The following is a 27947-nucleotide window of genomic DNA, read 5'->3' on the forward strand; positions in this document are numbered from 1 at the left end:
TTTTTAAAATTGTACACAGACATTCAAGGAAATTAACATCTCCAGGAACATGGTTTTAGATGTCATATATTTAGTCATGTCTCATAAATGTTGCTTCAAGTCTGGTGAGTGTATTTAAATGAGGAATCTTACAATTTTCACCTACATACCTGAGTTTTCAATCAAGATGAAATTATATTTTTAGCATTCCTCTGTTTATCTGGTACACAGAACAAAACCCAATCTAATCTAAAATGATTGATCTAAGATATGAAAAAATAAGGAACAGAGACACAGGTAAACATCATATAGCTCTGGGAAAATGCAATTCTGAAGTGAGAGCAATTCCAGTGGTGCCCACATACAGTGACTGTGAACCCTGCTCTTGGAAAACTTTTCTTGGTTTCTTTATATGTGCACTATAAATTTTATTTCCTTAAAATATTTTAAAAGTATGGATTTGCCATTTATTTATTTCAGTCATGTCCTGTGTTTTAAATTTCTGTCTCCATCTTGCAGTTAAAAGCTTATTTTCTAATAACCTAGGAATAAATTTGAAGGTTCTTCACGGTTTTTAATTTGAGAGGAAATCTGTACTATAAGATGTAAAGTGTTTTTCAACCTAGTCCTTTTGACAGTCTGATGTGCCATAAATCTTATAGCACGATTGCTATCAATTTAACATGCAGTTTGACAGTTATGTTTGCTTTTAGTTCTCTAAACGATTCTGAAGGAACAAGAATCCATTTAGACAAGAGCAAGAAACTCCAGCCTTTTATTTACCTCACATTTGAGAAAGTTAAATTTAATTTGCTAATGAATAACTTCAGGAAAATGAGCAAACTACAGCAAACTTTCAGTTCTCTGACAGAAATTTAGATCTCATTATCAAAATTCTTCCCCACTCCAGTAGCCACAGACAAAATCCCAAGCTAAAGGGCCTGGGGTTCTTGTTGCTCCCTGATGCAAAAGGTAGTTCAATTCTGGCTGCTTTTTATTCTATTCATTTTTAGTTATTCTCAGTAACATTGGCAAGGTCAGTACTGTGCTTTAACTAGGTACAGCTCAGTCACACAGTTATATGTATATTCCACCAAGATGACTCACTAACTGCATGCAGAATATGTTCCCTTAAGATACTTCAGAGGCAGTTAGAAGGCAGGTGGTGAAATATTTTCTGAAGTCACTTAAAATGCGATGACGCCATTAAATGAAATAAAAAGCAAGCATCAGCAGTCTTGCCATCTGTAAGAATACAGATACCTGACATTCAGAAGCATGTTGTGAAACAACCAACATCAATGTTTAGCCTTAGTCTGGCTCCAGATGAATTCAAAATGGAAGCAAGATCAGCTAGGGAGTTTATTTTATGTAAAATATAAACGTGTTAACAGGAGAAAATACTGGGTTTTTAATGTTACAACCTTAATAACCAACATGAAATTTATCTTACAGTTCTGCAGATAGTGCACGGTTTAATTACAAGTACATGATTAAAAAGAGCAGATACTCAACTGTACACATACACCGTGTATTGTACACTTTACTAGAAATTCAGCATTTTTTTGTGTCCCAATTGTGTGCCTAGTAATTGTACTATCTCTCACTCCATTAAAAAAACTAGCACAAAATATTTAAGTCCTTTTATTATGATTGCATTGTTTTGACAAGGTAGAGAGGGACTATATATTTACAAACATATACATATTCAGAGCCTCTGAAAACCCATCCCTTTCCATATTTCTTCCTCTTCTTCCCCCTACCCTACACTCATATTCATAAAGCATATGGTGACTTTACTCCTGAAGAGTCATCGATACGTTATGGAGTTTGTGTTGGTTCTTCTTTAGCAAAATCCACCAAAGCTAGAAAATTGTCTCCAGGAAAAACACTTGAACTTGCAACATGGCTTCACAGACATTGCTCTTGCTGTTAGAATGATTGTTGAGAGATGACTAGGAAACAATTTAGTACGTGAACAATATCTGTCTTGGGACATTTGCAAATATGAACACTGCTGCAAATACAAAGCTGAGGCTTAAGCTCAGCCTCTTTAAGGAATGTATACCTACTAATGAGGTTTTGGGGAGCGAGGAAAGAGGGATTGCAAATATTCATTAATTATTTAGTGTGTCAAGCAAGGTGTTATGGTGAACTGCAAGGTGTCTTCACAAAGGATTTGCTCCTGCCACTTCGGACCCCCTAGAGGAAGGTTTGAGATTATCTAGAGGATGGAGCACCAATTTCAGCTGGGTACAAGCTGAGGGTTAGGAAGCTGCATGCCAGTCCAGCTCCTCACTTACTTATTCCTTATTATTACATTTAGTGAAGTTGCCACCTGCACAGCCTTCATGAGCATTAGTCTGCTAAATTGACCACTGTGAATGGCACACACAAGTTAATTTATATTACACTGTGCAAGAGTCCAACTCTTGATAACCAAATGAAGCAGAATTATTAGAGAATTATAGCAACACTGAAACCATGAATAAAGGGAGTTATGTGCGGTTTCATATTAAGTCATTCAGGCAAAGCTTGCAAGCAAACCTCCTAGGGGGCAAAGAATCATTACTGTGTAAAAAAAGTGTGGGCTTAGCCCAGATGGTCCCATCAGGTGGGCACATACCTTCTGATAGGTGTTATTTGACCTCATATGCAAAAGGAGTATGTTAATTTGAATAAATCTTGTGGACAGGTTCAATCAATCCCTTTGAAGTAATGCATGTTAACTGAAAGAAATTAAAAGGGTGTCTATCGAGGTTTCCCAAGGGCTATTTAAATATTAAGCGCCATGTTAAACTGAGAAGAAACACCCCAGCAACAGCATTGATGCAACAGGAGAAAGCCCTGGTCTTTTCAGCGATCAAAGAGAATATGAAGTCTTATAAACTAAGACTAACCCTTGCATTAGCAACACAGAAAGTCAGTGACTTTCTGATATGGTTACCACAGATGCTGGCCTCTAAGAAGCATCCAGTGTCTTTGATAGATGGTGTTGGGGTTTTTTACATCAGCACTTATCCTACTTCATTATCATTTCCCTTCATATGAGCCCAAAGTGGAGAGAAGGAAGACGCAAAAAGATTGTTCTCCTGCCTAATACTCACAGAAGGGCCAAGAATAAATGCAGCTCTTAAGATTATTCATATGTGAGACTGTACAGAGCACAGAAAAAAGGGCAAAGAGAGCAATACCTGTATCATCAGCTTATTGACAGCTAACTCCAATAATTTTCCTGTGAGCAGCGGAGCTTTTCTAAATTACAGTCATTGATAACTGTGCCTCAGATTAAAGTATTACAGTCATTCTCAGATAAGTTAGCATGCAGAGTGCACAAAAGGCTGTGAAATGTGCACTCTGAGTTCAACTCATCAGGTACATACTGCTATGTGTAGCAGACACACAGTAAATACTGCATCATTGTTAGGTATGAACATAAATACATACAAACAAATCTGGGCTTCTCAAATTTATAACCCAACTAGGACTACAAGCCTAAAAATGGCAATTGGGCTGTAATTCGAGATGCTGGATCACAAGCAAACAGCTGCAAAAGCAAAAAGACAAAGGCAAAATGTTAAGCTGATTGGAATTTCACAATATTGACATTGTTGCTTAAAGTGCTTAGGTTGATTACATTTTAAAAAATCAAAGTACATAAAAATTAAAACAGAAAACTGATATTAACCATGTAAGTTATTATACAAATACAATAACAGACCAACAAAAGAGAAATAAATTAAAACAAATACTGATAAAAGGTACTAGCAAAGTACAAGTACACAGCCAAAATTTCTTAAAATTTCTAGTACACATTCTGCTGTAAGATACTGCTCACACTTATCAGCCACAAGCAGCAAAACAGAGTCAAAACAAGAAGGGTCTGCTGCTGAGAGGCATCAAATCACTGGCAGCTGCAAGTTGTCGGCTCAGGTCCCAAGGACATGATGCTGTAACAGATGGATGAATGAAATGTAATGTCTGAAGAGAAAAGACAGGTTGTGGTAGCACTTTAGGACCCACCATGTAATGTGAATTTCAGTTTCAGCTTAGTTAGGTCTTTAATATCTTCATTAAATCTAGTGCAAGGAAACACCTACTGCTTTTTTCTTTACTCCAACTGTTAAAGGAACAAGACTTTTAAGATGTAATCTACTGCTCTAACTAAATTATTAAAATAAAATTGACAGGAGCAAGTCTGGGACTTAATTTCAACAAGGCGTTCTGCTTCACTGGTATAGTTTCTCCATCCCTCCCCTCTTCTGCCTCCCTTTGCTATGTCCCCAAAATAGAACTTACATAAAATCCTGACAGCCTGTTCTGTGAAACATAAAAGTTGAGGTCTGAGCTCATCCTCTAAGTTAACTGATTCATCAGCACTGCAGTGCTTCATTGGGTTCCATGGAAAAACAGCACAGGTCAGAAATGTTCTTTTTTCTAAGTAAGAACACAGTAATAAGATTTATAAATGGACAACGCATCTCAGCAACAGCGTGTGAAACAGGTAAAAAACTTCAGATGTCATTAGGCCTACTATACTCAGAACCCAACACCACAAAAACAGTCATTTTAGGGAAGCACAGAATACTGTCAGACATCTGTGCTACACTTTTGTTCTCTAGCTGCTGGATGAAAAGGTTTTATTGACCTAGATAGTTTTCCATTCTTTCATAAGGGACTGGAAATCTATACATAAGCATAAGAGAAAAAGGATTATGTTTTTTTTTAAAGTTAGTTTTAATCGACTAAAATACTTTACATCATATGATTGTTCCTGTGAGGGTCCTAATCCTGCAAAACCAGTGTGAATGTGCTTAATTTGACACAGAAGAGAAGTTGTGCTGCCTAGACTAGCACTATTCATATAGCCATGATGGACAGCTTTGGCTGGACTGAGGTCAAGACTAGTTTAGCTGGTGTTAGCATAAAATGTGTATTGCACAATTTTTCAGAGTTGATGTCAGACCACTGGTATACCAATGCTGTGATTTTTTTCCATGGGCTAGCATGAATTTTAAATGTTTTTTTCATACTTTATGGAAAGGCTTATTCCAGTAATTTTACTCTCAATAACATACTGCAATTATCTGTATGTTTTACAACCTAGAGCTGTCTTGAAGCTGGAGAAAACTAAAGATTATTATCCTGTACCTTAGCATTTAAATATTAATTAATATTATTAACATTTAAAAAATCAATTCACATATGGAAAACACTTCCTAAAATTGAACTGAGTTAAAAATTATTTTTTTAAAAATTACTTTTCATATAAATTCAAATGATGCCTTAAGAATATATATATTTTTGTTGCTTGTTTTTAAACTGAAGAATGCTCTAAGAATGTTCAGTAGTAAATTGTGAAGTACAGACCTTTGGACCAGCACTGGCTAATGCTGATCTAGAAAGTGCCTTCATTCAAGAGGAAACCTTACCCATTGTAAAAGGCAAGTGATTATTGTATTTTTGTATGGAAAAATCTGAATGCTTATAAATAAACACATTAAAGAGGGATGTGCAGGTTTAGCTTTTCAGTGGAAAAGCTCCTGGGCCTCAGTAGAGTTGAAGTCTCCTGTTAGACATCTGTCTTCTGTATTAGAGACGGAACATTTCAGTCTAACATCAATAACAGAACTAGAGCTGCATCCCAGTTACGCTTGTCTTGAGCCTGCATACCAGCCTTCATTCACATGAGTGCTCGATGTACACCACTACTATTATTCACCCAAGTATGTACTGTAGGGTTACATTCTATGTCTGTTTTCTTGTATCAGTATAGTAATATGATAAATCACAAATAATGTTAGATGAAAAGTCCACTTCTGTTTCTCATTCAGTGTAAAGTGCTACATTTCCTTAGTTTACAAAATGTCCATTGATAAATCCAACCGAACTGCAGTTGATGTTACAGTGGAAGCTATTACTTCATCTTCACCATTATTTAACAAAAGATATTTCACATTCAGAGTAGATTACAGTGAAAAAAAGTTATTATCTTTCCTACAGAAGACTCAAATATGAGATTTGGCTGCACTTCAAAAGCCATTTCTTGAAATGGAGTGTTAGCCATAAAGTGGAAGACAGGCTTCTTAAAGAACAGGAGGACCAAAAGCAACATTGTCTAATAAATACTTAATGAGAGTGAATGAAATGTAACAGGTAAAAATAAATTTCGAGATTATTTCCTTGTAAATACTAAAACTGTCTGTTCCCTGAAGACAATAATAGTGCTTTTGCTGTTGACTTCATTGGAATAGGAATTTGGCTACTGAAGTTCAAGAATTGTGTAATGAAAGGAAATTGTCAAACCCAGCAAGGTAGTTACTCAGCATTACCACTGCTTCAACCTGCTGTCAATCCCTTCTCATACCCTTTTGATACTTGCTTCTACATTCATTCTTTGTCAAATTCCAGTGTGTGAGTTCAGCAATTATATTAGAGAGTGTATGACCAGTGCCAACCAAATTCACAAACCAAGACTTTTGCACTAAGTCTTTTGATGTTTTTAAAATCAGACACTCCAGAGCCCTATCTATTTCTGTGGTGACCCAAATACTGTCAAATCTGGCCAAAATGATAGAGATGATAATGTGACAGTGTGTGTAAAATAATGGTTGTTATGTATTATGTTATGTTGCTAAGAAATTGACTCTGTCTTGAGATATTAAAATGGAACCTACAGATGTTCAGAAAATTGCAGGATCAAGCTGTGACATCTATTGTACAAGCAACACTTATTTAAATGGACTGTGTAATTTCAGTCCTGATGGATATATTATACGTGAACAGTATCACAATCTCTGCAAACTCAATTAAGTAAACAACCCATGATATAATTTCAACAGAAAGATAAGGTCAATCTCTATAAATGTAATTTATCTCTGTGTCATATGTGTCATCTTACTCCCTTTATTCTAGTGCTCCCTAAGTTCTGAAATCTTACCTCATCTTTACTATCTCATGATAAACAAAATGACTGGACATACATAATTACTTAGTTCCACTGTAATTTAAATCCCTCTATGTGAATGGTTGGACTAGATGATCTTCAAGGTCTTTTCCAGCCTAGATGATTCTGTGAATTTTAGGTCCAGAGGTTATGCACTGAAAGTTTTTTATCATCCAAAGTTTAAATGGTTTTGGAAGAATATCTTTTCTGCAGCAGAGAGTAACATGTAAAAAAATCCCCTATACAACCACGGTTCCGATCATCATGAAACAGATTTTTTTGCTTACACTTAAAATGGGTAAGTATGTCAGGAAGTACTTAAAGGAATGTTTTGTAAATCAATACACCCCAAGCCATTTAGAAAGTTTTAAACAATTTTGCCCTAAATGAAATGAACACTTCCATATAAAATACTATTCTAGCTGGATTGGGTTTAACAGTTGACATCCAAATCTTATCTGTAAATGTTAGTCCATATAAATTCCACTAAAATCTGACTGCAATTAACTCTTCAATCAGACTTAAAAACTACAAACAACCCCACCCTCCCTGAAACAAAGTTCCGCATGTCAAAAAAAGGACAGTTATAGTCAATATCACATAAACCATTTAACAGGAGACAGAGTGTATCGTTGTTCAGCTGTACAAGATGTGGTCTGTGTAAAAGTCAGTTCAAGGGGGGCCATCACCTTCTTTTGCGTGCAGCATCATGGTGTGCAATTGTCACAGTTTGCCAAGTCACTCTCTTGACTGATAGAATAAAATATAACCAGACTCTGAATTTTTTGATATATCAGAGGTCAGACCATAGAATTCTTCAATAGCTTGAGCATCTATTTTCTGCAAGATAAATATAAACTTCAATGTGCTGTTAGGTAAAAGAAATACCAAATATGGATTAAATGACTGTATAAAGACAAAAGACAAATACAGTTAATTGTTTCAGGGTAGCAATTAGCAAATTCTGTTAGCAATTTAAGCAGTGGAAGGGTAATGTTCAGGGGGTAAGCCCTACTGGTCTCACTCATAGAAATCAGTAGGAATGTTTGACTCAGTGAAGCAAACTGGATTAGGCTTTTTCCAATAACAGAGACACTCTTTGGAATGCAGTAGTGAACGTTTCTAAAACACATAAATATGACTCCATCTTTCTGCAACTTCCAGAAACCCTCTCAAGACATGTCCCATCCAATGTCCCAGTCTCTACTTTCTCTATTGGATTTATTCCTGGGAAATCAGACTCAAGAGTTCAGTTTTGCCAAGGTGCCACATAGAGGGTTTGCTTAGGAATGAACTGCAGAATGCTTAGACAGATTCTGTAATAGCTGCGGGCCAGATCCTGCTGTAATTCACATTCAGACAAACCCAGATCAGCTATAGAATCCAGACTTTCTCGTCTCTTCCCAGTTGTTCAAAAATTAAAATGTGACAGTGATGCTAGCTTTACCAAGTCCAATTTTGCCAAGTGATAGTGTCAAGGATTGCAACATAGTTCATGGATATTTTAGGTTTTAATTAATTAAATTGATTTCATTAGTTATAGAAAACATTCCAAATTAAAACCTTAGTCTGATATTAAAAACATTTGATGTTGCTCTGAAATAAAACAACCCCCTCCTACAGAGTATGAACTACAGGCTTAATAATTTTGTTTGTAATTTTGCTTCCTAACAGAGTTGAGCTAAATTTCACATTACAACCCAACTATGGCTTTGCAGACTAATAATCTATACGCAAATCTGGATCAGAATTTTAACCCCAAATGGAGAGGAGAGGAGAGGAGAACAGAGGAGAGGAGAACAGAGGAGAGGAGAACAGAGGAGAGGAGAACATGAACACAAAAGTTGTGCTCATGAACTTTAGCATACTGACCTCTACAATGTCATCATCAAACAAAAGCCAAAATCCGTGACTTTTCACAATAGTAATATAATGCCCCCGATTCGGTCCACTGGAAAGAAAAGTAAAAACACAAACCCCAAAATATTAGAGGATACTACTTGAGGCCATTTTGATAAGTTGCATTTCTATATGCAAGCAGACTGAATTATAGCTTATGAAGAACATAGTAAACCCATACCTGGTGGTACAAGGTAAATGCTTTCACCTTTTTACTGACTTGTTGCAAAGACTTCATCAACTGAAACCTAGATGTGTTGTTTCCCTCTGTGCCACAACCATTTGCAAATTAACCTATAGAACATTCAAGAATTTGCTCATGGCAGGCATCAACTACTGCAGATATTTTAAAAACATTATGAACTAAATTTAAGGGGGAAAATTTTTTGCTATCAACCATGAATATTTAGTTACATAAGTCTTAGAGTGACAACAAGTTGTATTCCTAGAGTCCCAAGGATTTTTCTGTTTGTTTCATATTTGACAATACCCCATATGTGAGAAGCTTTATTAAAGCTGTAAGTTTCATTGTCTTGACAGGAGACCAAGGTGATCTGTTGTCGGGTCTACACGCCAGCAGCATCTGACCCTCACAGAGTCCTGGCTTACAGGGTCTTTAATGAGGAAGGCGACAGGTCCATTAATTTAAGCCCATCTTGTGACTTCTGGAGTCCTGAGACATTATTTTTTAAACAAGTACAGATCTGCTATGAGGAAGGGTGGCTAAGAGGTTCAGGCCAAGACACAGGCAAGCTAAGGCAGCAGCAGGGTTTACATCCTCCCTCCCACTCTCCCCACATTTTGTCAGGTGTGCCTCTGCCCTTGGCAAATGCCTGGGAATAGCTCGAGATATACATGAATGTATCTTACCTTCCACAGTGAACAACAACAGCTACCAAGTCGTACATCCGATCTAAGTTGACAGCATCGCCAGATGTGTTGAAGAGACGTAACTCCAGAGGAAATACTACACGATAAGACAGCTTAGTATACCTGTGCAATTGCTCCATATACTTGAATCTCTTGAGGTGTAAGGCAAGAATCATTGGCAGTTTTTTTACTCTCATCCTGTGAAACCATTTGAGAATATATGATAAAGACCTGATCAGTTCCAAGGCATTCTGTCCCTCCTTAATGAGTAAATGTTTGCATTATAAAAGCACTTTGTAAGTAACAGTAGCCAACTAGCAGTAGCTTCTACACTAAGAAACATGTAATAGCTATGAACCTGCCTGTAGGTTCTCCAGCCCACACAGAGAATGCAGCTGTGGTGTAAGACTTTGAGGTATCTAAACACAACAAATATCAGGGAGATTTGTCAAAGCCCAGGAGGGATGGGGTGAAATAGTTTGCTCTTCATTTACCTTTTCTGTGCCTCTTGTTTACTGCAGCAAGTTTCACAGTAGTATTTTTGTTCACTACATAATGTCTCTGTGTTACTGAAGTCTCTGTAAATAAATACAATTATCAGTTCTTAAAGGATCTTAATGCTTTTGCCCCACTTGGGCTGATTAACTGGAACCCTAAAAAGACACAGAGGATGAAATTCTCTCTCCACTGAGCCCAGTTTTCTAAAACATCTAAAGCAACTCTGCTGGGGTTTGCAACAGCACTTAAGGTATCTGGCTTCTACGACAGCCCTGTATTAGGAGCTGAGGCCCTCCATATGATATAGGTGGAGGGTCAGGTATGTCAAAATGGGACTTAGATCCTGGTCTCTTACAAGTCAAGGGGCTGCCTAGACTTGGGTGTAGTCACTCAATCCATCCAATCCCTTTTAAAACTATTTGCAGCTTCAACAGCTTCAAGTGCACTTCTGTCATCCCCCAATAGCTCACATTTTATGATGTTCTTCTGTGATATAAGTTTGAATCCTCTTACACAGAAGAAATAAATTTAACTCAGTTTTCTGCATCAGTTTCATCCACAAGTTATTTGATTGTACCTTGTTGTTGTGTAAAAAGGAAAGCATCAGCTAGTATAGAAAATGTTGTAAATCCCAATTAAGTAAATACACTTGGATCGAGCTTTTGAAGTGAGAGAGGCAGAGGAAGGCTGGTTTAACAGTGCCTCTCAGTTCACAGAAAAGATATGTTGGAAGTCACAGTGCTGGTATGCTTTGGAGCAGAATTTTAGGTACCTAAAAAAAACTTAACTGTCAAAAAAATTACAGTAATTTTTTTGTCACCTTTAGTGTTACATTGCAGCTGAGCAGGTATTTGGAGAACTGTAAATGCAGACATAAACACCTATGTTCCACTTCAGGCACACAGGTTTTCTTGTGACTTTGACCCTTAAACAGATGTATCTGAAGTACAGAAGTCTCCTGTTGATTGCACCTACATTGTACCCAATAGATTTCTGAACTCCAGACAAATTCAGACCTATTCAGACCCAACAAACTCCATTCTGCTGCCTCAGTTCACACGCACAGGGACTGAAACCACACTGTCTATAAATTCAGACTACTCTCATACTAGGCAGCACCAGAAACATCTTACAAAGGCAAAGGGAGGATTCTGTCTGATTATTTCTTCCTGGCATCATCACCACAGGGGTAGATGGGAGACCTGAAGACTATATAGATTGCCAAGGAATAGGTATTAGAAGTTATTTACATAACTTCATAAAAGGGGAGGATTTTCCATTTTCAAGTCTTAAGTTCTTTAAGGTTGACAGAGCATGACAAAGAGACGTTTCATATAACTGAATAATATTTATACTAACTGAGAATTCTTTTATTAGTTTTTTTTTCTTTATATGGTCTTAAACAGTTTGATAAGAAAGTGCTGAAATTTAGGACAAAATACATCTCTTGAAAGATAAGTTGTAACAAAACTTGAATCATATTTTTTTTTTATCTAAACCAAGAATAAAACATGATCGCTGGAAAGGATTTGCTTCAGTGGTAGACACTGATCTCTGATATCTGATTTCATATTTGAATTTAAAGACCAAAATTAACTGAATTCAGCCAATTCCTCTGAAAAACATGGTAATTTTCAGGGAATCATAAGTGAAGAGTTGAAACTTTTAAAAAAATAGAGCTGAGTTATATAATGCAGCATAATGCTGCAAGATTCAGTAGAATGTGCTTGTGTAAATTTTAGGTCTTCTGTTAAGGAAAGAGCCTGATGTTTATTTTCAAAGTCTAAAGTCTCAATTAAAAAAAAAACAAACAAACAACCTTACTTGTGGAATTTATTAGTTTCCTTCCCACCTCAAAGTGAAGCAATGGAAATACTATTTTTCTAACATAAAGAAACACGTACAGATGGTAGAAATTTGATAGATCCCAGTTTGTTCTATGCCAAACCTCAATGAAAATGAATTAAACACAAAGAGTTTCTGAATTCCTTTAAAAATATATTAATTATTCTGAAACCAATAATATCTAACATTTTAAATGGTAAGTTGACTGCTATGTGAATTATATCTGACAAAGCCAGAGAAATATGCAAATACTTGACAAGCTGAGGGACATTCCCTTACATGTCCCTTAACATTTGTTCTTTTGTCTTCTATTTCCACCTGACAGGCTGCTACCTTATTCTTCCAAAGCAGGTGAAGCACAGTCACAGAATTTAGAGGCACTATTAATTCACTTATTCAGTGCATATTAATTCCTTTTTCTGTACCAGGAACAAAACTGGTGGCATATTTATAAGCAGTAATTCTTTCCTTGGAGGAAGGGACGTATGCAGGTGAGAATTAGATGCTTTTGCTGACTTTTACCACTGCAACCTCAGTAGCTCTTTTATCAATTGAGAATCTTCAGTGTGTCACTTCTATTAGATGTTGAACAGTTAAAACAACAGATCATTGACTAGAGTTCACACAAAGTCTGCATGTACAAGGAGGAACTTTTCTCTACAACTGCAGAGCTAGTATCAAGACATTTCTAACTCTTTCCTATTCCATAAACAGGTCAATCTGCATTCTGTTTTTATGGTATTTTAACAGGAGAAAGGAATTTTTAAATACACCTGCTCAAGATATGCTAATTTATCATTGGCTCCTTTGCTTCCACAGTCTGTCTCTCTACAGCCTCTATGCTACAGTGTGAAAGATGTTTTCTATTGTTTTTATATATAAATAATACAAATTTTCTGTTTTAAGAGATGAGAAAATTCTTAGTGGAACAAAAAAGCACCAGCAGACTAGTTAAAAGTCAGGATCAAATGGACTGGTAAACTTTGCAACTCCTAGTGGAAATAAAAATAATGGATATGTACTATATTTGTTATCAGATTTCTACTGCTTCAGGCTCAATGTTCTACCCTGTGGAGTTAGACTATGCCAGAGGCTTGTATTCTTTGGACCTCTTATGACACAAGGACCTTTTTAATCTGAAAAGCTACAGAAATAACTAAAAAGAACATTCATCCGTAGCAGTAAAGAAATACATTCTATTTAAATGTTGCACAGTTTTTCTTTAATCTACCTTTTCAGTGCAGAAGCACTTAAAGCTGTAAAGACACAGCAAAGCAGTTGTTCAAAAAAACCCAAAACCAAACCAGCAAAATCTCCAGAAACAGTAATAACTTGACTGTTCCTATTACCAGAAACCACAAAAGCACTTCTACTTTTTTTGATACTGCATAATGCCATAGAGCAATGAGAGGAAATACATATTCTAACTAAATATATGTTTTCTAAACAGAAGTAGATATGTTGATAGTATAAAAGACAATCAGAATAGATGATAGATGATGACTCTCTGTTTAATCTGTAAATAGCATCCTGCACCTCCCACCCTAAGAAAAGAAAAATTGGGGGTTTGCTTCCCTTTATTTTAAAAAGAAATGACAAATAAACTTGAAAAAAACATGTTATGCTGTTAAATAAAGGCAGATGCTATACTGGGATGTATAAACAACTTTTAGGGCATCCATTCTTCTCAGGATTGTGTAGATCTCTGCTGTAATACTGTGCTTAACTTTAGGCAACTACATTTCAAGAAAGATAAGAGTTCAAGAGTGAGGTTCAGTTGGACAGAAGGCAGAAGAGTAATGAACATGAGCAGAGAACTAGAGAATATAGCCTGTGAAGGAAAGGTGGAATGACCTTAGGCTGTTTAACTTAAAAAGAAAGTGATGACATTCTTCCTGTATGTAAAAGGCTGCTGCTAAGAGGAAGGGGAGCAACCTCTGGTTTATGTCCTGAGTACACAGAGCAAGTAGAAATGGGCTTGAACTGAAACAAGGAAGATTCATGTTACACAGCAGGAAAAAATTGTTGGTATTAAGAACAGGAAGAACTGGGATAGGCAATTGAGATACTACTACTGAAAAAACTTTTGGAACAGATTGGACAAGCATGCTGTCTGAGGCGGAGATAGGGCTAACTAACCTCTTGGGGTTTCTCTCAACTCCACCATTCACCTGTTGGTTGCAGTAATGCAGAAGCAGTTCTTCCACATCGGAAGCTACAGCCACTGGCTGTTCAGTAGTAGAAATACTACTGGTACTTTTACTGAAGTGCTCTGTGCTTTTGCATAAAACAGCCTTTCCAAACAAAACATTTCCAGGAAGCTTAACAACTAAGAAATTAAATTAAAAATTGGAGAATGCTGAAGGACACATGGTAATTTATGTACAGAAACAGTTTCTAACAAGTTCACCAGAGTAAGAAAAAGTCAGTGATCAGTCTTCAGTAACTGTATTTTCAAATAATAATTCAGGTTATAAAGGACCTCAGAAGATGCACAATTCAGCCTCCTTGCATGTCGTGATTTCAATTGACTTTGAACACTGTAGGGAAAGGTAAGTAATGCTGACAAAAATAAGTTCAACATAGCAGCTACAGTGAAGAACTTAAACATGTGCAAACAAAAGTCTGTAGTACCAATACTGATTCAATTATCAGTGACCATGAACAGACAAAAAGACAACAGGAAAAAAGAAAGAAAATAATGCACTCATTTCCAAAGCCACTCTTCAGTTTGCTCACCTTTTAAAATTAGGCTAGTTACTGCAGTGTGGACTATTTGAGAGCTAAGAACTACTACAGTGTCCTACAGGAGACAAAACAGAAGTTGAGAAAGAAGAAATTTACTGGATCTAGCACTTTAAAATGTGGCAGAAGTTACTTAGTACAGTTGTGGTATCCACACAGAAACCACTGCTTTCTGACTCAGGAAATGGTTAGTAGCTCATATGCTTTCTCCAATTCTCAGTTCGGGGTGAGATGCCAGGCAACCCTTCCTAGGCATTCCAGAATCACTTTTAAATGCAATTTTAAACTTGGTAGCAATTTTGGATCTTGAAAGAGTAATTTAACTAATTGATAATCATTACCTTAGAGAAGTAACATATGGTGTTAAATCTAGGTACTGATTTATTGTATCAATGCCAAAACTCCAGATATTTTAAATCTCTCAGATGAGTCATCCATGCAAGTCTGAAAATTATTTTGATCTCTGAAGTATTTGTTTAATAGTTAAGAGTATACTAGGAGCAGAATTGAAACTTATAATAAAAGACCCTGTAATTTTAGGATGAGACACAGAAGAAGAAACTTACACGGCAGAAAAGTAGACTTCTGAACTCTTTTGCTCTCTAGGGACTCTAGTACTCATTTTGCAAAGCATACACTTAATACACACATAAGTCCTAATCAACAAAGCACTTGAGTAGAAGCTTACTGATAAGCAAACTTAAATCCCTTTGAAGCCAATTATTACTCCATAGCAATTCTTCCAGATAACAAGGCAATCAATTATTTTCCCCAAGAGATGATTTTTTTCTCTTTCAAACACATACATTGAAAGAGAAAGTGAGTAAACCAAAATACATTAATGGATATTTTGCCATTAGAGGAAACATCCAGTTTACAGTACTTCTGCTTAGGTAAAGCTCAAAACCCAATGTTATTCTACTTGTCTTTTCTGTACCTATGAGACTTAGAAAATTTAACAAAGTCAGACAGAACTGTCTGTCAAAGAGATGCATTCGTTTACCTTAGACAGTGTGTAATTGATGTGTTCTGCTCCACATCAACAGAAAGGTCAAGAAAATCTTCATCTTTGCTACTAACCTGTTGCAAAAAATATACATGTAAAACAGAGACTTAGTAAAATGCCATACATTTAAACACTGTTTATACCTATGTTCAAATGCTAAAGATAGAGCAGTTTCTGCAGAAATGACACAAAACCAATTCATTCCAATGCATTTAAATTTTTTTCTAGGCCAATGTCACTATATTTATTAGTAACTCTACCAATACAGGTTTCATATATTTTAACTTCTGTCCATTCCACTTATGCAAGCCCACCAACCATGAGCCAGTGACTGCAGTCTACTATTCACTAATGGGGGACCATCATCCCCTATATTAGCTGTGACAGGTGCATTACATATGTCCCCTTGTTATGCAACACAGCCTAGTTTCTTATTTTACTGGAATTTTATTTACCCTTTGTATAATATATCACAATATATAACCATAGTTTATGCCCTACATAATTATTTCCACTATTAAGGATGTAATCAAGATATTTTCCAAACAAACATCTGTCAAGAAATGTCATATTTAACCACTTTAAGTTTTCTCTCCAGTGAGCATTCAGAAGGCTGGCCTTATATTTCTGGCTGACAGAGCTGCATTTCCCCACTGAAGGTTGTTCCTGGTCAATAACTTTGACTAAAAGATTAAAGGTAAAAATGGCAAAATAATAATATTTTGCAAAATCATTTCAGTTTTGCCATTATTTTTTTGGACAGAATGAGAGGAAAAAAATTCTAATAAATAGTTTTTATTTTATAAAGTAAGCCAAAAATTTTTCAGAATGACAGATTTTGATTTTTGCTTTGAAAATGATTTTTCACTTAAGAGTGTTTAAATCCTGAAGATGATGTAAAAAAAAAAAAATCATCCAAACAGGTAATTGTCAACTGAGTCGAAAAGACTGCAGAATTACTTGCTGCACATGAATTTAGTCATATTCATAACAACTAATTCTGTTTATAAAATGCTGCATGAACACTCCATATTTTGCTTTCTATGACTGCATTTCCTTAGAATAACTAAATCAGATGATAGTAAAGTTCAAATCAAGAACTTCAGTGAGTCCATTGTTCTGACACAAGTCCCTCGTGCTCAGGTTTGTGCAATTCTACGGATGTGAATGTTACGTACTACTTTCAGCTCATCTTTGTATTATATCAGAGATCCTATAAACATGGTGAGTGCAGCCCATATGAGTCCTGAATCCAGGGAACACCTTTAGCAGGATGAATTTTGTTATTATCAAGAGGCATAATGCACACCCAGTTAAAATGAACAGCAGTTCTTCAAACAAAAATCCTCCCTGAGACATGATTTGACCCACAGGGGACAGAAAACCACACAACTAGCAGCAATCAACTGCAGTATAAACATACAGCTGGAATTCAAAAGATAGAGCAACAAAGCTTAAGAGAACATTGTGTCTCTACAGCTGGAATTGGAGTCCTGTCAGACACACTGCATATCAAGAAAGAAGTTAAATAAAGTCTTTGGAAAAGTCTTTGGCAAGTGTAGTGTTTCATCTGAATACCACAAAGAAGCTAGGAATTTTGTTATTGATTTCAGAACATCAAATATTTAATGAAAGGGGAAGATGAGCTAGTTGGAGCTAGAATAATACAGACCAAAACTAAAGGTAGGTGGAAAATCAGAATAAGAACTGCTGGCATCTGAATGATTCTTCATGCATTACATATGAATATTTTAGCAAAGGGATATCTTTTAACCCATTTTACTATTTCCCAAAGATTTCAAGGTGCAATAATAAAACAACCCAGAAAAGTATCCTGAGTAGTATACAGTATTTCTGCATTCACAGGAAGCTACAGACAAGCTTTCCTACAGCAGCAATACCTAACATTATTTTTTCCATAAAGCTTGGTCACTTTGAATTACAAATAGGTTATTGTGCAGTTTTGTTGTTACCCAAGGACACATCCTGATTTTAGTACAGTTTGTCTGAGTAAACACTGTATATCTGTTTAGAATTAGGCCACAATCTTCTAAAGAAGGTTGTTAGCTAAAAAATAATTCTACTCTTTCACTTATTTTAATTTACTGTTATTACTTGGGGTTTTATAGTTAATATAGATTAAAGAATCCATTTTCAATCTCTCTCTCGTGGTTCCACTTATACAATCTTGTTCCAAACTTGGTACAACCCCTTTTTTCACGTTGACTACCACTGCATCTTTTTTGCCCCCTCACTGACCCAAATTCCTGAAGAAGTCATATTTTCTTGGAATACAGACCTATTCTTTACGATTAGAAATATCAGAATACATTCTTTTACACACCTGAAAGGACCTGGGTAGGGTTTCTCTCACCTAACTTCAGCTCTCTAAAATGAGGTATTTAACCTCAGCTTGCTGACAGAAGATATCTTCTGTGGGCACCTTCTCCCACCTTAATGCAGATAACCTAAAGCTGCATTTTCTTTAGAGGAACTCCCTGGTGGCAGTACTGGTCTGAGTTAAAAACACATTATTCTTAGGCCAGATCAGTTTGCTGGTCCAGTTCACAAGACTGCTGTACCAACAACTGCAATACCTCAGTAACACCATGGAGCCAGGACAAGCTATATGGAGCAGAATACCTGATACTGCTAAAAACTTTCTGTTTCATGAAACAGCCCAGAGACAGATGGAGAGAGCTTCCTGCAGCAGCTCCTTTGCAATCTCCATCATCTACAGAAGGAGCTGAGAAAACTAGTTCATCCCTGACACCTACCTTTTACAAAGCAAAGGTTAGATGAGGTTCATTCCAACCTTTTTGGAAAATCAGTGTCACAGTTCTGCCCAAACCAGGTTTTTTTCCTTGTCTGTGTTACTCTTTCACAGAGCAACCTCATAGAGAGAAACTTTTATTTATTATTTCTTTTCCCTTTAAGTAGGAGCATGCAACTGAAAACCACAGAAATCAATAGGAGGCTTGCAGTTTGATTTCCTAACTAAAACTAATTTCTATTCATACTTCAACCAAAAGAGACTTCAAACTGACAGCATCCTCTAGAAAATATTAAGCAGAAAAAAAACCCCATATGGTTTGTTAATAACAAATCCTCTGTATGCCAGTCACATTCCTAGGTTTGAATTAACACAAATTCCTCTTAACATTTCACTTATACGTGGAATAATAATGTGAACACCTTCTCCCAAAGTTAAAGTAATAAGGAAGGGTATTGATTAACTAGCAAGGATTTTAACTGTATAGATAGCTATTAGTACAGCAAGACTTGGCATAGGTTAGCCAAGTAATGCTTAAAAAAATAAGGGTTTAGAAAAGATTATACTCACTTCAAGAAGTAAAGTCTACAGGAATATCCACAATTCTCAGATGTCTGAAAAGATTCATATATTTACATATATAAAATGTATCTATCTATTAATGGTCAACAACAACAAAAATCTATCCCAATGCTTACGGTTTCACAGTTCAAACATCTAGTTTCGTTAGTCAGTGTTCCCTGAAAAATCTCATGCACCCAGGTGAGTTCTTGTTTATTGTTCTCTTCAGCTTCATTCATGTTTCCATTTTTCAGTTTCCCATTTTGCTTTTCCTGTTTCTTCTCTTCCTGCAAGATGTCTGCGATGGTGTTGAGCAGGTAATTTAAAAACTCATGTGCATCCTGCTGCATGTAGTTGTCAAAGAGATCTGTGAAGAGAGTCAAGATTTCTAAAGCTGAGTATAACCTTCCCTTCAAGAATGCAAACTAAATCCATTATTTCTTTCCAAACACATGTACTGGGCTTTGCTCAGCAAAGTATTTATAATCATGCCAAAGAAGAGCAGTTTTGCAGCCATGCTGGCTTCAGTGAAGCTACTTTGGGGGAAGGTTTCATCTCACCTAACTTCAGGTGTCTGAAAGGTTACGCTCTTCTTTGGAGTTGGCTGTGTAGGATCCCACTACAGTCAATGAAGAAAGCAAGAGGATTTCTCATCCTAAATTAATTCCATAGACTAGATGCCTAACTTTAGGCAGCACTGACTCCCACCCATATATTGCAAGTCCCTCAGATGTTTAGGAATATCACAGCATCTGGACAGTAAGACACATGGCTGAGGAAACTGAAGATGTTGGATGCTGACACATACTAGTGTACTGTGGCTGGCTGGGATGGAGTTACCTTTCCTCATAGCAGCCCATACAGTGCTGTGCTTTGTACATGGGGTTAGAGGGGTGTTGGTAACACACCAGTGTTTTGGCTATTGCTGAGTAGTGCTCACACAGCATCAACACCATCTCTCCAACACCCCCTGCCAAAGGCTGGTAGGCTGGGGTTGGGCAAGAGGTTGGGAGAGCACATAGCTGGGACAGCTGACCCAAAGTGACCAAAGGGATACTCCATGCCACGTGACTTCATGTTCAGCAAGAATAGCTAAGAGAAAGGAAGCAGCGTGATTCAATATTAAGACAATTGTCTTCTGAAGCAACACCTACACATACCAAGGCCCTCTTTCCCAGGGTGTGGCTGGAATCACCTGCTGACTGGAGGTAGAGAATAAATCTCCTTAGGTTTTGTTTCGCTTCTGCGTGTGGACTTTGCATTTTTGGTTTTTTTATTAAACTTTACCTCAACACACAAGCTGTTTTCATTCTATTTTCTCCCCCTGTTCTGCTGAGGTGAGTGAGAGACATGTTTGGTGGGCATCTGCCAGCTAACCAAGGTTAACCCACTACAAATAGTAGTAATAACACCCTCTAACAAAGTTAATTTTTTACACACAAGTCTGATGAGCAGAGACTTGCCCTCTTTGATATGAAATGCTTGCAGGAGGAGGGAAGAATAGCTCAGTGGTGATTTAGTAAAGACTTCTCCATTGAAGGCTTAATTTGCCCACCATGTTGAAAAAAAAAAAAGAATCTGTGTTCCCAAGAACTGTGTATTTTTATCCCCCTGCTCCTGAAAAATCTCACATGGATTTCCTCAGAAAATACTGAACAGATCCCTCGGCTTTGCAGTGTTCATCCTGGACACATAAGCAGGTTAATACACACCAAGTGTGACCCTAATTTAAAAGAGCTGAAAACATAAGATCCAGTCCTTACAAGTGATTCCCAACAGTGTGGGGGCATTTATCACTAGATGAATTAGAGCTAACTTTGTCACACTTTCAAATGCCTGCTCTAAAATGAACAGTCTACCCATTTATATGTTGTCACCAGAAAGCAATTTCTTCCAGGTGTTTGACTTGTACTTTGTCTCTTCATTCAAAGCTCCCCTGTTTCTAAGCATACCACCCACACTGATATGAATCAAGACCGAAATGGAGTTGTGTGGCAGGCTTCCTTATTTCAAAATGTTCCTCATATCCCTTAGACAGAACTACTACAAGATTAGGCATATGCTGTTGCCAACCCAACACTCAAAAAGGGCCTGATGCTTCATGAAGTAAGACTCTGCCCACCACTTCTAAGAATAAGAACAACAGCTGACATGCTGAACATCCCCACATACATATGGTTACCTGTCCTCCAGGGTGTTTTGGACTAGTGGTGCCTGTAGCATTCCTAGGTCACACAGTTTCTATACTGCCAACTGCCCTCAATGTCTCTTTCTCCACAAAAAATAATTACTCCACAAGAAAATAATTTAAAAATTACAGTAGAGCATCACCCTATTCCTACCTGTAGCTCACTATACAGTGCAGTCTGTCCCACCATGCTGTGAAAATGTCATCAATTTATCCACCTCTGGGAACTTATGAAACCTGGTACAGTTATTTCAAGCATAATATAATGTACACAGATATTAAAATATTAATATCTAAACCCCTAAAAGTACTAAAAGCAATTTACAAATCTAACCTGAACATCTGATTAATATGACCACATTGCCCAATATTTATTTATACTTTCCTGATCAATGTATGAATGTCTAAGATGATTCTAGTTTTACACTTACCATTCTCTTTTCGTAACCTTGATATGAACTTCTTTGGTGGAATAACTCCGACTTTTTTCTTCTGAGTAGCAATACTGTGGAAAAGATCTGCCAGGCAAGTCAAGAGATTTTCCTTCTTTTTCTGTTGGGCCTTGTATGATAATACATTTTCCCGAAACGGCCGGCAAAAATACAATGCCTGCAGCACGGAGTTACAGTAGCAGGTGTTCCCAAACTGCCATGTAAAATTAAAAACAGTTTTAATCCCTGTGCATCACAATAAAACTAGTTGCTTCATTCAACTTCTGGCTTCTGTGCCTCTGTCACATACCAGCCATTTTGTCATGCAGCTGCTGTAGGAATATATTTCCACACCCACCCATGACACTTCACAGAAAAAAACACCTATGGTGTTCTAAATTAACTAGGATACAAAGTAAAAGTTTCCACTTGCAAGAGATATATTTATTGTAGTGGATCTTGTTAAGCTTGTTTCTGTAAATTAATATTATACTCTTGCTGTGCTCTGTCTTACTGCTCAGTAGCAGAATGACTAATGTTTTCAGTGGAAAGAATTACTATATCTGTTATATTTATATTGGAATAAACAAGTAATTAAACACCATTCTCATTCATTCTCTCAGATAAAACTCTTCCTAATGCAGATTGCTGTACCTAAGCTTGTACATACTTCCATCACTCACTCACTGCCTCCCATTTCACAGCTAAAATAGACTTTTCACTTTATTGAAGTGTAAGTTCTAAACCCTGGAATTAGTCACAGAACAATAAACTTTTCTCTGGGGGTGTATGAAGTATCTTCAAACATCTGATACAGTATTGCAACTCACTTTGCCTAAACTTGGAATGTAAGCAGCACTTTATCAAAAAACCCACAATCCTACCTTGGAACAGGATTGGGGGAGGAAAAAAAAGAAGAAACCAAAGTTCAAGTAACATCAAAACTGTGTATGTTTGCCTACTGAAAATGGTACTTACATTGACCAATCCAAAGTAGTGTTCATTGATTGGAAACTGCTCTGGGCCAATGTCTTTTTCCAGAGCAGAGGCATTGGTGCCCTATTAAAAAAAAAAAAAAAAAAAAAAAAAAAAAAAAAAAAAAAAAAAATTTAGAATATTAAGATTCTAAAACAAAGTTATGAACAACATCAAGACAGAAACTAATTTTTTCCTTTCAGCTATAGTTATCCAAGCTAACTGCCTTACTAATGGACAAGCACGACAGTCACATGAGCCAATAAAAATATTGGCAGTTCTAGGTAGTGGAGTTGGCTTGACCTGGACACTCTAGTAATGGCTGATTAGAAGTGAACAGGTCTCAACAACAGTGGTTCTCCCCACACCCACATCCCCCTTATTTTTACTGTGTACATGAACAGCTGGACCCCATTACCCTCTTGCCTCATAAAGATACATGTTGCTCTTATGCAAAACCCTTAAAGTTACTTTGGATAAACCAGTTCCTAGACATATGGCAGGTTTTCTAAGCGTTACTGAAATTTCTCTGAATTCCTTCTAGTCAGCAGCCTTTAACAATTACCTGGGCTTCAGACTGTCACCTAAATTCTAGTAAAAACATCACAAACATTAAAAGCAAATGTAATACATCTGACATTTTGTTCTATCTAATGAAGGGTGCATAAACCCAAGCACTGTTACGTCTCTTAGTCACTGCCTCTGTGTGGCAAATTATGTTCAGTTGTATCTTCACTGCAACAGCAAAGTTGCTTTCACAACTACTAGTCTGTGAAGTACACTACTAATTTTATATGCTACCTGTAATTTTGCTAGATCAAAATGCCCATTTTTAAACAAGCCTAGATTACCAAGCAAACAAGCAAGCTGCCAAAGCAAATGTCATCATTCCTATCCACTCTATAAGCATATAGATCCCTGTGTAGGACCTCACAAAAAATGCTGCACTTGGACAAGTATTCCCTATATACATTTATTCAAGACCTATTAGTTAGCCAATTTTTAATCTGCATGATAACAGCTTTACTGACATCATACATTTACTTCGTTACTGAGCATGCTCTGCAGTGCGAAGCATTAATATACCTTAGAATTTCCATCACACAAGAACAGCACAGTTGACCGACTTTCATAAAACCATGTAAAATGCCCCTGCAAACATGCCAACACATAAAGCATCTGCAAATTTCTGAGATTTTCTGTGTTCCTGAGGTTTGTTTAATATATTGTTTGCTCAGAGATTTCATTAGCTAAACTTTTCAAAGTTACTGATAATCAAATTCAATAATTCTGGTGTCCCTTCCCTGTCTCTTCCCCGAAGTCTGATTTGTGTTTCCTTACTGCACCTACCACCACCACTGCTTTCTATACTAGATTATTAGTTCGTTTCAACACATCAGAAGAAGATTATTTTAGTCAACAGAATCAGTTGTATGAAACTCAGCACTGGTGCTCTTTGAGAATTTGCAAGCCTCAAAAGTAAAACAGCTCCTTCAAGTTGGCAGTGTCCAGAAAAGCTACACCAATTTTGTACTTCACATCCCCTTATCAGATCTCTTTCCAGTCTCTTCTTTTCTCTCACATGCTTGCTCAGAACAAGCATATGTGATTTCCCAGACATTCCCTTTGAGGCTGAAGTACTTTACCTGCACAAGGCTCCACACAAAGCTTAAGGGTTACATTATATATATGTCCTCACTGGCTCTGCTGAGCCTCAGTGAGAAACTTGGAAAAAGGAATGATTTACACAAAGCAATTATTTATTGGCTACCTTTCAATGGAGATGGCAGTGTGATAATTATGTAAGTTCCATATGACGATTAGTTTCTTTGCTTGGAAAGAGCCTTGCCGAAGATGTACAAAGCAAAGCATCGGACTTCCCAAGAGGGAAGAAACTGATAGATATTTGCCTGATAATCTTTGATTACGTTTTTAGTGTTCAAGTCAAGTCCCCTAACATAATGAAATGGCTGATTTTCCAGTTTTGCAGGAAGGCTTTTCCACACTGAAAAAAATTTTCTCTCTAGAATTCATGGAAAATAGTATCTCTAAAAAGTAACCTCCTACTCTTTCATAAACTACAGCTTAGTGTATGCTGTTAGACAAGTAGAATGCAAGTGGTCTGCTAACAGGTTGCTCATACATTATTCATTTGCCTTTCCTCCAGGCCCAGGATTTCTGACTTCAGAGGATGTCAGGTGGTTTGACAAATCCTTTCTAGTATTTAAATTATCTTGTAAATATTGTGAGAAAGAGCAAGAATCAGGATTTAACAGACAAAGTTATCACTGCAAACCAAACAAATCCGTGATGTGCACTAACTGATCTTCATATTAAAAACTATACATTGCACAGCAATTTCCAGAGTACGCTGTTGAAACAACATACACTTAGTAATAGCTCATCATAGAGCTTTAACTCCCCCAAACCAGGCCTTGGCTGCTGCAGATATGAAACAAAGCACTGTGTGCTGGTTTCCCAACAAAACAGAGAGGCTAAATTCAATCTTTGGGTAAACTGACATAAATTCCATGGACTTCATTAGGACTTGTGTCTTCTTATATCAATGGCAACTTCAGTGTGGTTTATTTTAAGGTCTCCAGAAAGATACTGTTAAATTAATAGAAAAAGAAGAGTGGGAAAACTGTAAGAAGCACAGAGACCTAATACATCAAAGCAGGATATATTTCTTCCATGGAGGAAAAAAAAAAGGCAGACAGACTATTTAGTAAAGCTAAACAATGCCACATTGCAGATGTATTACATGTTTTGCATAGAAAGTCTCCTCAGGAAGAAGTTGACATGATGGCAGAAGCAGTGATTGGAAATTTTTCCATCCAAAGTATACCCAAGCCAAGTTTAAACTGGAAAAAACATGTTAGAGATGCACTAAAAATTATTCAGAACTCTGTTTAAATTGACCATATCAAATATAGAAAACATGTTAGCCTATTGTGGTTAAACTACAGCAAAAATCAACTGTAACTATTTAACATGGTTTTAAGCATGGTTGCATTTGTTCCCACTCCCAGCAAATCATTTTGGTCCTTTCTGCAGTGAAAACCTGCTCAGACATTTTTAATGCAATCTCTGCTCTATGGTTTTATAAACAGTCCTGTTCTTCAGTTGAATCTACTGTAAGTTCATAAAAAACAGCAAGAGTGGCAGTGCGGCCACAGAGCCTGAAATGGGGAAAGACCACATAAGTCAATGAACTGGGATCTGGGACTACTAAATAAATTCATATCAGGGTGTAGAGACAATAAAGGAGACTAACTCCTTCTCAAAAGAATACACTATTGAAGGAAATGCAACAAAGTGACTGTGATGGCTAGCCCTTATGAGAATGAGAACTAGGTCAACGTGGAAACTCCTACTATGTATTCTGTGGCGTTGGTGAACCTTGATTTCTCTGAAGTTTTACCACTTAATTCAACAATCAGTATTCACCACTTAATTCAACATTCTGTATTCAGCTCTTATAAAATGGCAAAGACATACAGTTGGAGACATAGCCAAACATGGGCCAATTCAGGCCAAGCCAAGATTTCTACCACAGCATCGATCCAAAAATGTTCCAGCCACATGACCTATATTTTTTCCTCTTGTTATTATTTTGCTCTAGGCCTTCCAATGGGTAAGTCTGCCAGCTTTTTTTTTCAGCTGAAATTTCTGATAATGTTGCTAAGAGTTTAATTTGTGCTTTGCATCACATGAAACAGATTAAGTAAAAAAACACTTCTGTTCCTTTGCACTTTTAGCATGTTAACAAAATAAAAGTGCAGGGGAGGAAAAAAGACATCAGATTAGATCATTAAATAACATGTAGCAAAATAACCTAAACACAATTATTCTATAGAAGATGAGAAATGGAACAGAGGTAATATGAAAGATACTGCAAATAGAAGACAGCAAATCAGCCTAGACTTCCTAGGGTGATACAAGTATAAAAAATGGCACTAGCTGTCTAGAAATATGCATGTGCTTAATTTAAGGTAAATGAGTAAAGAAGATGTTTCATGAGTCACTTATGGAAAACATATTAAATAGGTATCCCTAAATAAACAGAAACACAGTATGAATAACCATTAAACAATAAAACACAGAATAAGAAATAGCAAGAAGTATCTTGTTCACAGGAAAACCTAAAAAAATATAAGAAAAAAGACATAAAAATTGGATAATCAAAATAGAAATTTAACAAATATATAAAGAACAAGAGATCAATGAAGGAAGATGGCTGGTCCATAACAAAGGGCTTCAGATCACATACAGCTGTGAAATAGATTTTTTTTTTTTTTAATTAGTATTCAAGGAAAGTGAGAGCCATGTGCTAGAAATAGAGTTGTTTCCTGAAGGGAGAAACTGAAGACTTAAGACAAACTAAGGGTGACGTCTGGGCTAGTAGAAGAGAAATTAGAATAAAAATAGAAATGGCTTCAGGGCCTGGCAGCCTGAGTTTCAGGATTTTGGAAGGCACAGCATATGGGAGGGAAGAAAAAAAGAAGATAAAGAAAGACATGGAAGGCCTCCTGGCCAAAAAATGGTAGTGATGGATAACTCAAAGGAGAAGAAGCAACTGTAAATAAAATCCAAGCTTAACTCCCAGAAGCAACACAAAGAAAATGAGAGTAAGAAAAAAGCAAGCAATATCACAGCATGCAGTATATATGTAACTGCTTTCAATAGACACATCACCTGTCCTTGGTGTTGGACTTCGACTATCCTCAGGGACAACCTCAGCTTTCATAGATGTATGGTGAGTAACTGGAACAGTTCAACCAGCTTTCTTCCAAACTCATAGATATTAAATGTCAAACCTGAAATGCTTCTGTAATTTAAAAAGTATAAGTCCCACAAGATGGTTGAACTTAACCAGATCAGCTTTTTTCTTTGTGTTTCTGTAAAGAAATGTTTTATTGTTCCTCCAGCAGAGCTATTTTGGGTCTTTGTTGCCACAAGACAAAAGAGGAAAGAGAGGATGCTCTAAAAAACATAGGGGATCATAGCAAACAGTAAAAGGATACTGACTGAATGAAAAACCACTGTGAACTCATATTTTTGAAGGAAAGGTGATTTAAGACACTGCATTTAAATAAATTATTTTTGTACACTTTTTCTAAAGAGCTTTCTAATCATTAAGGCAAATTTTAAGAGCTTGAAAGAGATGTCTAACTTGTTTTTTGCTGGATGCACTAAACTATCTCTCATCACAGATCTAAGTGATAAGT

General features: G+C 36.7%; 1 protein-coding gene across 4 annotated transcripts in view; it reads right to left on the reverse strand.

Annotated features, from left to right (window-relative positions):
• Positions 1–1315: 1315 nt before the first annotated feature.
• Positions 1316–27947, reverse strand: part of USP46 (ubiquitin specific peptidase 46) — a 33012-nt gene continuing 6380 nt past the window's right edge. The window contains exons 2-10 of one of the 4 annotated variants that reach the window (XR_003398202.1): positions 22720–22800; positions 21742–21955; positions 19260–19489; positions 15786–15862; positions 10189–10272; positions 9695–9892; positions 8798–8876; positions 4279–7765; positions 1316–3929 (exon numbers count right to left, since the gene is read on the reverse strand). Coding sequence is in view for 3 of the 4 variants with exons in the window: in XM_026846707.1 (XP_026702508.1) it covers positions 7664–7765; positions 8798–8876; positions 9695–9892; positions 10189–10272; positions 15786–15862; positions 19260–19489; positions 21742–21955; positions 22720–22800 (1065 nt within the window). In the remaining variant the exon portion in view is untranslated. The other 3 variants (XM_026846707.1, XM_026846706.1, XM_026846709.1) reach the window with 3 other exon arrangements.

The sequence above is a fragment of the Athene cunicularia genome (assembly GCF_003259725.1).
Source record: "Athene cunicularia isolate RWA chromosome 4 unlocalized genomic scaffold, athCun1 chr4_part1, whole genome shotgun sequence".
NCBI classification, from domain to species: Eukaryota; Metazoa; Chordata; class Aves; order Strigiformes; family Strigidae; genus Athene; species Athene cunicularia.